Source organism: Lepus europaeus, chromosome 12 (assembly GCF_033115175.1).
Source record: "Lepus europaeus isolate LE1 chromosome 12, mLepTim1.pri, whole genome shotgun sequence".
In the NCBI taxonomy this organism is placed as follows: Eukaryota; Metazoa; Chordata; class Mammalia; order Lagomorpha; family Leporidae; genus Lepus; species Lepus europaeus.
In genome coordinates, this window is record NC_084838.1 from 4,362,354 (window position 1) to 4,375,586 (window position 13,233).

General features: G+C 52.2%; 1 protein-coding gene across 2 annotated transcripts in view; it reads right to left on the reverse strand.

Moving 5' to 3' along the window:
• Nucleotides 1-13,233, reverse strand: part of ABL1 (ABL proto-oncogene 1, non-receptor tyrosine kinase) — a 139,121-nt gene that overhangs the window by 40,440 nt on the left and 85,448 nt on the right. Inside the window, exon 1 of one of the 2 annotated variants that reach the window (XM_062207367.1) lies at nucleotides 2,306-2,439. The exons of the other annotated variant lie outside the window; for it this stretch is intronic. Within the exon in view, the coding sequence (XP_062063351.1) occupies nucleotides 2,306-2,384 (79 nt within the window). The 5' untranslated portion in view covers nucleotides 2,385-2,439. Of the gene's footprint in view, nucleotides 1-2,305; nucleotides 2,440-13,233 lie in introns of those variants that run through there. 2 annotated transcript variants of the gene reach the window in all.

Genomic DNA, 13,233 nt, shown 5'->3' on the forward strand with positions numbered 1-13,233 from the left:
AGCCCCTGGGCCCTTGCACCCACATGGGAGAGCCAGAAGAAGCTCCTGGCTCTGGCCTTGCCTGGCCTGGCCCCGGCCATTACTGCCATCTGGGGAGTGAACCAGCGGATGGGAGCTCTCTCTAAATCTTAAAAACAAAAACTCTGTCGATAAGCAATCATCTCACCAGCACTAGGTCTCTAGAGGAGCAGGCCACCCGCATTTCAGGCATCAGCCAGGGAGTTTCTGAAGACACAGTATAAAAACCCTCGGGGGATCCTAGGAGACGGGTCTCTACAGGGCACAGGCGAGCCCGTGTGGGAGTGGGCTCGAGTCTGTACCCAGCAGCACCGTGTGCCAGCTACTTCCTCTCTGGCGAAGTGCGAATCCGCACAGGGCTGCTGTGAGATGTAAGCAGGTTACATTACACAGGGCTGAAATCAGCAGACATACAGTAGGCATTTAATAATTGCTAGCCACCCATTTACCACCGTTACTTTGAAAGCTAGGCCTGAGTAGCAGGGAGCACGCATGGCTGGGCCTTGTTTGAGAGAACAATGTTAAAACCTGATTTTACTCAATGCTCCCCGCCCCAGGATGCCTGGGCCTCAGGGTGGATGTCAATAAACACTGATTGCTAGGGCGTCAGGAAAGACAGAAAGCCCGGATCCCTTCTCCAGACGCTAGCAAGAGCCAAACAGCACTTCCAGCCTATAAGTAGCAATCACCAGGTCTGTTCAATCTCACCTACAGAAAATCATTCTTTATCCTCGCTAATTAAATCTAACAATGCAGTAAGAGGAGTTCCTGGATGAAGCCCTCGCCCACGGCAGCCTGGATCAGACCTTCTATTTTTTGAGTCACCATTATAGTCCATCTGAAGACACAGTGGAGTAAGACTCTTTAGATTAGTTTCGTTTTTTTTTTTTCCCCTTTCCCCCAAATAATCAATCCAGCCAGGTCCGTACTGAGTCTCGGCCAAACAAAACAATGCCCAGGGAGAGCCGTGCCCTAATCTCCCCTAGTTTGGGGCCCCAGAAGCCCCTCCACGCTGGCCGCCGGCACTCGTGTGCGAAGTGCAGACGCCGCAGACGCGCACAGATGGGAATGGCAATGTGCTCGGAATTCTGAGCAATTTGGAAAAAATAAGCCACGCACCGCCTGAGGATGATCTGGGCGGCTCAGACGCCAGCATGCGGCAACAAACAGGCCATCTCCCGCCTCCCAACGCAGACTGCACGAGCTCACTGCACAGGCAGGACCCTAGGACACAGGGAGCTCCTGCAAGGCCCAGAAAGGCAAAGTGGGGAGGAGGAGGAGTGGGCTTCCCGTGGGGCCCTGGTGTGTGACTCCAGACAGGCCCTCGAGTCTAGGGCTGACAAGGAGGTGGGGGCAGGCCCGTTTATTTCTCCTTCATTTCTAAAAAGAAGAACTCAGAGCTCCTGGCACAACAGCAGGAATCCGACTTGTTCTAGAATGGGCTAAGTTGCACATGAAGGCGGCGGAAAGCCCCAGTGCGACGAGCGCGCCTCTGCTAAGAGCCCGGTGGGACGACCAGGCCCAGGCAGGCCAGCCTCTCGGCCATCGACCAGGCGGCAGAAAAGGCCGCGCTTCAGCCTCAGCTCCCCTCTTCCCTGCCGTCATCTCACTACGACAGAAAACTAAAGGCAGATAATGGGAAAGAAAAAAGAACCCTCCAATGGAACCAGGGCAGAGGAGGCGGGAGAAGCACTCGGCTGCGGCTCCGAGCCTTCCCGAGGGCCTAGCGCGCACGAGGTCCCCAAGCGCCAGCGCCTCCCGAAATCCGGCGGAACTGCTCCTTCCTCCTCGGGAAGGAGGGCGGATTCCTACGGCCTGCCTACAGATAAGATGGGGGGGGGGGGGGGGGGTAGGGCTTCGCTTGGAACTCCGTATCCATAAATGGCAGAGCCGCACTCCCTTTGTACGGTCCTCAACGGAAATCGCGCCTTCACAAAACAGGCGACCTTCGGGACACACAATTCCCAGCTAACGGTGCAAGTCCACGACGCGGGCTCACAGGACGCAGGAGCCTGCGGGGCGCGCGTTCCCAAACTTTCTCGAGCAGAGCTCTGGGGCGGCCCGTGTCACCGAGACGGGGGGCGTCCCGGGCTGGCGCGCTCTGGCTGGGGGCCTGCACTCGCCCCCCGCGGCGGGAAGAAAGAAATAGGGAGGGCGAGGGGCGGGAAGGCGGAGTTGGGGAGGAGGGCGGGCGCGCGCGCGGCCCGCGGGCGAGGCCCAGGAAGGGCCCCTGGAGGGCGGCCGCGCCGCCGCCCCGGGCCCGCTGCGCGCGCCGCCGCCAACTTACCTTCCAGGTAACAGCTGGAGGACGAGGACAGCCCCTTCTTGGACTTGCATCCCACCAACTTTAGGCAGATCTCCAACATCTTTCTGCGCCGCGGCGGCGGGCCCGGCGCCCCCCTCCCGCCTCGGTCCGCGACCCGGCTCAGGCCCGGCTCGGCCCGCGCGTCCCCGGGCCCCCAGCGCCGCCAGGCCGCTCGCCCATGGCCGCGGCCGCGTCTGCGCTCGCCGGGACGCGCCAGTTAACAAAGGGCCCCGGCCGGCGCCCGCCAGACCCGCCCCGTCCCGCCCCGCCGCCGCTTTAACCCCCTCCTGGCCGCGCTCGTGCGCACCCCGAGGTCCCCGACGTGCCCGAGCCCCAGCCCGGGCCTCAGCTGTCGCGGCTCGCAGACACCTATGGGGTCCGTTGGTGCGTAAGCGGGCAAGTGCAAGCGCAGTCCTCACACCTGGCGCCCGCCGGGGCAGCGCAGGCCCGCTCGTCCCGGCCAGAAAACGTGCGCATTTCCACGGAGGCCTGGGACTCCCCGGACCGCACCGCCGAGTCCCGAGAGGGCTGGCCAAAACGCAGAGTCCCGCGGAGCGGTGCGCCTGCGAGACTGTAAGGCTCAGGCAGCCTGCGGACAGAAAACCCAGCAAGCTGGAACCCACAGAGGACAAACACACACGGGTCAAGGCCCATCCAGTCCAGACCGGGCGCGGGTGGCCACAGGCAAGGGAGGCAGCGTGGTCGCCACCAGGAGACCTCTTCAGGGGCAGGGGGCGCCCCTTCTCTGCCTCCTCTTCTGTAGAAAAGGCCCAGTGCCAGGGTGCCCTGGGGCACCACTGCAGTGTGCAGCTCCGATGGGCTGCCGCTGGGCGGGATGGACGGCCCTGGACAGTATTACAACCTGTCAGAAGGCAGCAGCAACGCTCATGGTGGGTGATGCACAACCCCAAGGACCCAGTCTCAGCAACTGATTTCATAGGAATCAGACAAGTTCCAGTAACAACAGGACAAGAATTTATTTAACAAATGGTGCCAGAGAATTACATGGCCGGGGGAGAAAAACCCAGTCCGCAGCCTGTGCTGGCCCGAGGGCCTCTGCTGAGACGCGTGTCACGCTCAGTACTGCTAGGGCAGCTGCCCAGTGAGCCTGGGAGAGCTGAATTGCTGCCCTGGGTCTTCAGGTGGAAAACATGCTCAGAGAAATCACCTCGTCCAAGGTCCCACAGCTGGAATCGGGCAGACAGACTCGGCCCGGGGCTGACTGGCTTCAAGGACCAAGCCGCTCCTTCACACCAAGACTAAATCACACGTGGATGGAAGCGCGGGGCATCTGTCCCTGGCCAGATGGCTAAGTGGTCATGGGTGAGGAAGGCCCTGGCTGCCCTGCAGTCCGTCCTGTAGTGGTGAAACCCTGCGTGGGCACACAGCTGGGAGGGGCATCAGGACCTCACTCAGCTTTGCCATCAGGACTGGCCTGGCTGTGACCACCGCATGTCACAGAATCTCAGCCAGGACGCCACTCACTGTGGAGGCGTCCTTGCCAGACTCTGACCAATACATAACAAGGTGTTGTTAACAGCAGCCAGTGGACCTGCTGCTGGGATGGTGGCCGCGAAGCAGGCCTCACGGGCGGGCAGGAAGGCACTGCCCGGGAAGGCCCCAGCTCCCGGCACCTGGAGCCCCGGGTCCAGGGCCGCCAGATGAGGGTGCGGCGACGCTGGGTGCTCCTCATTCTGCTGCAGAGCCCGAGTTCAGTGACCGCTGCCTCGCGGAGTGCTGTCGCGAACCTTTCAACCTCCGTGTGGAACGCCAAAAACAGCATTCAAAAGGGCGCCACCAATACAGACCAGCTAGAAAATACAGCCTCTGTGTCGCTGCCATTTGGAAAGTTCAAGGACCTTGGATCAGGCTGTAAGAAAGTCTGTCATTATATAGCATTTCAGATTAAAGGGTTATATTCAGGCTGTTAGCTTAATGCCAAGAATTACACATTAATAGGCATTTCTGAAATTCTAACCACATCCTTGAATACTACCCATTAATATGGGCCCAGATATGTGTTCACATGTGCTGATCTTTATGCTAGGATATAAGTTTATTTTAAAAAGCTAATGGCCATTACTAATATTCTGCTTTTGAGCCTAAAATGACCTTATCCTTTTAAATCCTCTTAAAATGAGTAATGCTTATAAACTGCCCAAATGTTTTTAAAATTTAGTTATAAAACCATGCATCCACAGGGCTGGCAAAACACTCTGAATTAATGGCAATGAGTACTGGAAACTGCCAGACTGTACACGGCCCTATCAAACCTGGGCTGTCCTTCCCAGTGCACTCGGAGGAAGGCAAGGCACCCACTGCAAGGGAACAGAAGACAGCCCAGCTCTCACTGCCGGGAGAAAGGCCCTCAAACCTGAAAGCCAGCGACTTCCCAGGATAAAAGAAAAAGAGAGAAATTAAAAACACTGTGAACTCTTTTTAATTTCTTTTAAAGATTTATTTAGGGGCCAGCGCTGTGGCATAGCAGGTAAAGCTGCCACCTGCAGTTGCTGGCATCCCATATGGATGCCGGTTCAAATCCACTTCAGCTGCTCCACTTCTGATCCAGCTCTCTGCTATGGCCTGGGAAAGCAGTGGAAGATGGCCCGAGTGCTTGGGTCCCTGCACCCACGTGGGAGACCCGGAAGAAGCTCCTGGCTCCTGGCTTTGGATCTGTGCAACTCCAACTATTGTGGCCATTTGGTGAGTGAACCAGCAGATGGAAGACCTTTCTTTCTCTCTCTCACTCTCTTCCTGCCTCTGCCTCTCTGTAACTCTGCCTTTCAAATAAAATAAATCAATCTTAAAAAAAAAAAAAGAGAGAAGTAGAGGTAGAGAGAAACAGAGGTCTTCCATCCACTGGTTCACTCCCCAAATGGCCACAATGGCCAGAGCTAGGCTGATCTGAAGCCAGGAGCCAGGAGCTTCTTCCAGGTCTCCCACACAGGTGCAGGGGCCCAAGCACTTGTGCCATCTTCCACTGCTTTCCCAGGCCACAGCACAGAGCTGGATTGGAAGTGGAGCAGCCGGGATTCGAACCGGTGCCCATATGGGATGCTGGCACTGTAAGTGGTGGCTTTGCCCGCTATGCCACAGCGCCACCTCCTGTGAACTCACTCTTGAGCCTCACTGTAACCTCATACTGTGCGTGTCCAGCTTAAAAGAGCACAGCGGTCACACCTGCTCTTGCCACCACAGGACACGAATACATCCCTCTGAGTCGTACGGTTTTTCAAACATTCGATAGGTGGGTGTGATTCTGGCCTGGCAAACCAGGCGACTAGGGGAGGTCAGGCAGCAGAGGCTAACAGCTGCGGCATCACCGACACTTGCCTTGGCACCTCAGATCTGCCACTTGCTGTCACGGCTTGGGCAAGTCTTTGCCTCTCAGAGCCCCGGTTTTCTCCTCTGTGCAGTGGTAAGTCCTGTGAGACGGACAAGAAAGAGCACGCGCACAGCAGGGGCTCCGTTCAGCGCAGCCGCTGTTACTTCCAGAATTCACCGTGGCCCGTGTTCCTGCCGGGGTCTTGTTGGACTAAGTCAAGAGCTCAAATGAACACACATGATGTGTGAACGTCACAGTGAGGGAGCAGAAGCAGTCTGGAGGTTTCCCAAGGGACAAGAAAATCCATGTGTTTTCTCAAGGGAAAGAAACACTAGCTATGGAGTAGGAGTAGCAGTATGAGTCAGATGTCAGAGAGAGTCCCCTACCTTTCTTTAAAAAAAAAAAAAAAAAAAAAAGATTTATTTATTTGAAAGTCAGAGTTACAGAGAAAGAGGAGAGTCAGAGAGAGAGGTCTTCTATCCGCTGGGTCACTCCCCAGTTGGCTGCAGTGGCCGGAGCTGTGCTGATTCAAAGCCAGGAGCCAGATTTTTCTAGGTCTCCCATGCAGATGCAGGGGCCCAAGGAATTAGGCCATCTTCCACTGCCTTCCCAGGCCATAGCAGAGACCTGGATCGGAAGTAGAGCAGCCGGGTCTCACACAGGCGCCGATATGGGATGCCGGCGCTTCAGACCAGGGCGTTAACCCACTGTGCCACAGCGCTGGCCCCACCTTTATTTCTAAAATCAGGGTTTGCCACGGAGGCGTTGTGGTGACACTCCAGCTGCCCAGCTCCAGGTCTTTAAGGAGGGCCGATTTCAGGCCCAGGGCGCGGTGTGCAGGCTGCGTCTGTGCCTGTCTTCTGGGCCACACTGCTTTTTCTGCTGGTCCTCGCTAAGCCACCAGGTGATCATTCTCGGCTGCGGGCCTCATCGGAACTGCCTTTCTGGAAAACTGCATTTATTAAGACTTCACTGTGTTTTTGTAATTAACAAATCTAGATGTAGCTGTTAAACAGTATTTTTCTCTGCAAAGAAAAACTGAGTTTTCCTATGACCATTTTAACTTTTAATTCAAGTAATATCCACATACGGTTAACAATTAAACAGTACTAAAAGTCACACAGGCATCTTGTAAAAAGACTAAAAATAGTCTTGTAAGAGCCCCCTACTTCCCCCAGGCGGCTTCCTTCAGATCTCTGGCTGCGATGCCCATCTCACTGTCTCTGGACTCATTAGCTGCCAGCTTATTACAACAGTGTTATGCTGCCATCACCCCCACCTCCCAAATCAGTACCATCACAGCTTTTGCTCCATTTGGTAGTCAGTGTTATACTACTGCGACTATGCAGAGGTTGTTCATTACTCAGTCATCACACACTATGGATGATTCCTTTATTACACAACTGTTTGTTCTGCCTTTTGTTTTTTTTCCTTTGATTATATTGATTTTCTCCCTAATACCTGAAAGATGTCAAACACGTAGAGATATTTTTCCTAATACTGAAACACTTCAAATATTTTCAGTTCCACTTATTGACTTAATTCTTCATCTGGTTGGACTTCCTGGGGGCAGAAAGGCATGGATCTAAAAAAATGCTACTCTTCTACCTGCACAGTTTAGCTGGGTATAGAATTCTAGATTGAAAATAATTTCCTCAATTGCATTTTGAAGGCTGTCTCTATCAGTTTCTAGTTTTCAGTACTGTTGCTTAGAAATACAGTCCCTGGACCCGGTGCTATGGCATAGTGGGTAAAGTTGCCACCACCCCCTGCAGTACCAGCACCCCATATGAGCACCAGTTCAAGTCCCAGCTGCTCCACTTCTGATCCAGCTCTCTGCTATGGCTTGGGAAATCAGTAGAAGGCCCAAGTCCTTGGGCACCTGCATCTGCGTGGGAGAAGAAGCTCCTGGCTTCTGATCGGCACAGCTCCAGCTGTTGTGGCCAACTGGGGGAGTGAACCGGTGGATGGAAGACCTCTCTTTCTCTCTGCCTCTGCTTCTCTCCCTGTGTAATTCTGACTTGCAAATAAATAAATATTTTTAAAAAGAAAAATAAATTTAGTTCCATTCTACATTTTGATCCCTCATTTTTAAAAAAATGGTTTTTCTCTTTGGAAAATTCTAGGATCTTCTAATATTCTTAGTGTTCTAGAATGTCACAATGATAAGACTTGGAGTGAGTCTTAGTCATAAATCAGGCTGGTGTTCAGGGAGCCTTCTAACTCAGAGATTTAAGGCATTTTGCTTAGGAAAACACCAAACTTAAACATTTCTCTTACATTTCCTGTCTCTTAACATCTCCTCTTTTAAAAAAAATTTTAAGTTCTTTTGAGAAATCCTACCAGATAGATATTGAAACTCTAGGATTGGGCTTCTAATTTCTTACCTGTTCTCTCTTATTGTTCATAGCCCCTTCTGGTCTCCCACATGGGTACTAGGGTCCAAGCACTTGGGCCGTCCACCACTGCTTTCCCAGGCCACAAAAGAGAGCTGGATCGGAAGTGGAGCAGCTGGCTTAGCTGGCAGAGGCTTAGCCCAACTGTGCCACAGCGCTGGCCCCTCTGCTACTGTTTTCAATAGCACCGTGTTGTTTGATGTTTACAATCTCTACAAGGATATTATAGAACAGTTCTTTGAAACTCCTCTTCAGTTTCCCCACTGTCTATTTCCACCAAGTTCGTGCTCTGTCTACCACGTCAGACTTCCCTAATGTCCAGGAAAACTGGCTTTCCAGTCCTTACTTATGAGAGAGGAACTAGAGCTGCCTTGGTTCTGTAGACAGGAACATGATGACTCTGGCCTTCAACGAAGGAGACCGTGAGCTCACTTCTTCATCAAGAGGATCTCCAAATGTTGTGGTTTATAGGGCTTTTCTCTAGGGCCATTCAGTTTTTTTCTGGAAAACATATTTCCATCTGCTCCATCTCCTGTGCGCCCTGGCTTCCAAGTATCTGAAGAGTGTTGAGAACCTCGATATTAGGCATACAGTGTCTAAAACAAGTCTGCTCTTGGGGAGGGCGCTGTGGTGTACCAGGTTAAGCCCCCCTGGAAGGCCCGCATCCCATATCTGAGTGCTGGTCTGAGTCCCCAGCTGTTTGGCTTCTTTGAATCCAGCTCCCTGCTAATGCTCCTGGGAGGCAGCAGCTGATGGCCCACGTGCCTGGGTCCCTGCCACCCATGTGGGAGACCTGGATGGAGTTCCTGTCTCCTGGCTTTGGCCTGGCCCAACCCCAGCTGTGCAGCCAACTGAGAAGCGAACCAGCAGATGGAAGATCCACCACTGCCTTCACTCTGCTTTTCCAATGGAACACATCTTAAAACGTGGCCTCTTTGCCCACCCCTGTATTTTCAGCCAATGATTTACCTGGGCCCAGGCTGGGGAGGACGTTCTCTGTGTGACACCTCTGGTCCCCTATAGGTAGGGAGCAGGGGCGGCTGGCTGGCTGCACAGGGCTGGGGAGAGTTTGAAGAACCTATATTCCTGCTCTCACAGACTCTGAACGAATACCCCTTATTGCAGCTCCTGTGCCCTCACCCACAGCCCCGCTTCCTGTGGCACCATGGTATGGGGCCAGTGATTCTGGAGTTCTCCTCAAGTCCTCACAAGCAAAGGGCTTTTGATCACCGTTTCTCTCCCAGAAGAGCCGAGGCTGCAGCACCGCTGCTCTCTGTCCATCAACACGCCTCTGACTGCCCTCCATTTCCCACTACTCTCTTGTCCACCACCGTCTCCGTCTGTCTTTGTGCAGGTTCCCTTAAAAAACAAAAGTCTGTTTGTTGTCATTTCAGTGGGGCTTGGAGAAAGAACAGAGATAATGACAGGTGTTCTCTCTTGAATCAACATTTATGTGGCCCATTTTCCAGATGAGACGGTCGTGGCAGTACCAGGCCATAAAGTGAGTCAGCGGAAGAAGCAGGAAAGGACTCCAGGCCTCCAGACTTCCTGGTTACAGCGGTTCCCCATCACAGGGCTGACAGACCAGTGCTATGCCAGCAGGCTGGAAAACTATTCAAAACGAGTTGCAAACTATAGGCCTCAAATCTTACTTTTGCTGGTAGAGAAGAAACAAAGAACCACACCCCAAGTTTTATGTACAGTATAACTGAACCTTAAAGTTTAATTATGAGTATAAACTGAAACATTATTAACAAAAATAGTACAGGGGCTGGTATTGTGAGTTAAGCCACTGTTTGTGACGCCTGGATCCCCTGTCAGAGTGTGGATTCGAGTCTTGGCTGCTATGCTCCCAATCCAGCGCCCTGCTAATGTTCTTGGAAGGCAGTGGAAGATGGCCCAAGTGCTTTGACCCCTGCCATCTACATGGGAGACCCAGATGGAGGTCCTTGCTACTGGCTTCCGTCTGGCCCAGCCCCAGATGCTGTGGCCATTTGGGGAGTGAACTCTGTTCTGTCACTCTGCTTTTCAAATAAATAAATAAATGCATCTTAAAAAATTTTTTTGAGGGCCGGTGCCGCGGCTCAATAGGCTAATCCTCCACCTGTGTCACTGGCACCCCAGCTTCTAGTCCCTATTGGGGCGCCAGATTCTGTCCCAATTGCTCCTCTTCCAGTCCAGTTCTCTGCCGTGGCCCGAGAGTACAGTGGAGGATGGCCCAACTGCTTGGGCCCTGCACCCACATGGGAGACCAGGAGAAGCACCTGGCTCCTGGCTTTGGATCAGCTCGTGCGCCGGCCACAGCGCACCAGCCGCAGCGGCCATTGGGGGGTGAACTAATGGAAAAGGAAGACCTTTGTCTCTCTCTCTCTCTCACTGTCCACTCTGCCTGTCAAAAAAAAATTTTGGGGGGGATATTTTTACTAAACTCAGTGCTCTTATTCAACTTAAAGAGATTTTACATGTTTTTATGAAATGTGTCCTTTTACTTTGGTTTACTTTTGAAATAAATGCTGAAGAATTTTATTTTAAACCACTGAAATGTTTGTTTGCTTTTCATGTGAATATTGAAGGAAGATTAACATATCTACAAACCAAATAACCTGGTTGCAATAAATACAGTATTGCAAAAATCCCAATGGCTGGGGCTGGCACTGTGGCTCAGCAAATTAAAAGCATGGCCCATATGGGCACTGGTCCACTTCTAATCCAGCGCCTTACTAACGCTCCTGGGAAAGCAGCAGAAGATGGCCTGAGTGCTTGGACCCCTGCATCTATGTGGGAGAACTGGAAGAAGCTTCTGGCTCTGGCCTGGCTCAGTGCTGGCTGTTGAGGCCATATGGGGAGTGAACCAGTGGATGGCAGGTCTCTCTCTCTTTCTCTCTTTGTCTCTCCCTCTCTCTCTTTCTCGGTAACTCTGCCTTTCAAATAAATAAACAAATCTTAAAAAAAAAAATCCCAATTGCTTCAAACTATTAATCTGTGTGATAAGACTTATAAAAAGATAAACTCAAGTATACTAGAAGCAGATAAGAGAAGCCCGCTCACTGGCTATTAACAAGCAGTACAGAAAGCAACACTGCATTTGGCTTTTAAAGTTTTGCTGGCTTTTAGTTGGTAAACCAATGGTTAATTTTTTTCCCCTCTTTCTCTCAGACTAAAAGAATCTGCGAGAGCAGCAGAGCAGGCCTAAGAGATCACATTACGTTTGGGGGTGGGGAAGACGGCAGCTGGAGGGGAGTGCAGAGAGGACTGGAAAGAAAGAAAACAAGTTGTCCAAACTCCCCAGGGTGCGAAACCCAGCAGGGCCTAGGAGGCTGGCAGAGGGAGCCCCCACTTATCTCTGGGGACACTCAGTGGACTGGGAAGGACAGGCTGCCCCCCAAGAAAGCAAAGTTCTTGGTAACTGATACCAAGGCTTGCAGTCCTAGAAATGAAACAAACACTAAAGGAGAGTTCATGTTTGCTTCTTCAGAGTTCAGTCCCAATTTGTTTTGTTGTCAAGGCTTTAAACACACACAAGGGACAAACGGACCGGAAGCTCCCTCCCTCCACTTGTTAGAAATCATGCTGTCCTCAGAGAAGCACGGGCACCCCTAGATGAAGCATCCTGCTCTTTTACTTCCTTAAAGCGACAGATCACACGTTAATCCAGAATTACATGTTAGCTGGAAAAGAACAGCTTGGTTAACCTTGGAGGGACTGCTGGCTGAGAGGCTCCACGGGCAGGGCAAGGAAGAAAAGGACCGGGTCAGCGGCCACGCAGCCACTTGAAAAGAAAACAACAAAACCACACCATGCTTTCAAAGTCAACCTGGCAAAAACTGCTCCTGTGCCACCTCCCACCAGCCGGCAGACAAGGCTCTCTATCCCACCCGGCAGCTCCAAATTCCAACTTCCTCTCTGAGTTATTTTCACATTCCCTAAGTGTGGTGGTTAATCTTATGTGTCGACTGGACAGAGGTGCCCAGACATCTGTCAACTGTCACGCCTGGGTGTGTCTGGAAGACAGCAGTCCTCCCTAGCTTCCACTCTGAAGGCAGAGGAGGGGAGGTTAGATTTGCTTGCACTGGGACACCCACCTCCTGCCTCGGTGCACCTGGCGCTCAGGCCTTCAGACTGACCAGGCTCCACACCACTGGCCCTCAGCGATCAGGTCTCCAAGCTCCACTAACACTGCTGGCCTGCCTGGGTCTCTAACTTGCAGACTGTGGGATGCCTGGGCCTCCAATCCTTTATTATTTTTTTTTCTTTCTTCTTTTCCCTGTTTATTTGAGAGGGAGGGAGAGGGAAAAAGAGACAAAGAAATTTTATCTGCTGGTTCACTCCTCAAATGCAGCAACAGAAGGGGCTGGGCCGAGGCTGAAGATGGGAACTGGGAATAGAATCCAGATCTCCCACATGGGTGGCAGGAACCCAACTAGTTGAGCGGGCACCGCTTCCTCCCAGGGTCTGTGTACTGGGAAACTGGAATCCGAGGCTGGATTGGATAGAGGAATGGAACCCAGGTACTCTAATGTGGGGTCTTAACTGCTTGGCTAAATGCCTACCCCAGCCTCCACAGTCTTGTAATCTAATACTTTATAATACGTCTCTGCATGGAACATGTATTTATAGCTTATATTAGAGCCTCTTGGTTCTGCTTCTCTGGCAAATTCTAATACACTAAGAAATACGAACTCATATTTGTGATACTTTCAATTGAGGAACATTGTGATACAATTCTTTTCTCTTTCCTTTTTTTTTTTTTTTGGCAGGCAGAGTTAGACAATGAGAGAGACAGGACGGTCTTCCTTCGGTTGGTTCACCCCCCAAATGGCTGCTATGGCCAGGACACAGCACCGTTCCGAAGCCAGGAGCCAGGTGCTTCTCCTGGTCTCCCATGTGGGTGCAGGGCCCAAACACTTAGGCCATCCTCCACTGCCTTCCCGGGCCACAGCAGAGAGCTGGACTGGAAGAGGAGCAACTGGGACAGAATCTGGAGCCCCAATAGGGACTAGAACCTGGGGTGCCGGTGCTGCAGGTGGAGGATTAGCCTAGTGAGGCGCGGCGCCGGCCCAATTCTTTTTTTTTTTTTTTTTTTTAAGATTTGAAAGTCAGAGTTACATAGAGAGAGGAGAGGCAGAGAGAGGTCTTCCATCCACTAGTTCACTCCCTAGTTGGCTACAACGGCTAGAGCTGTGCTGATC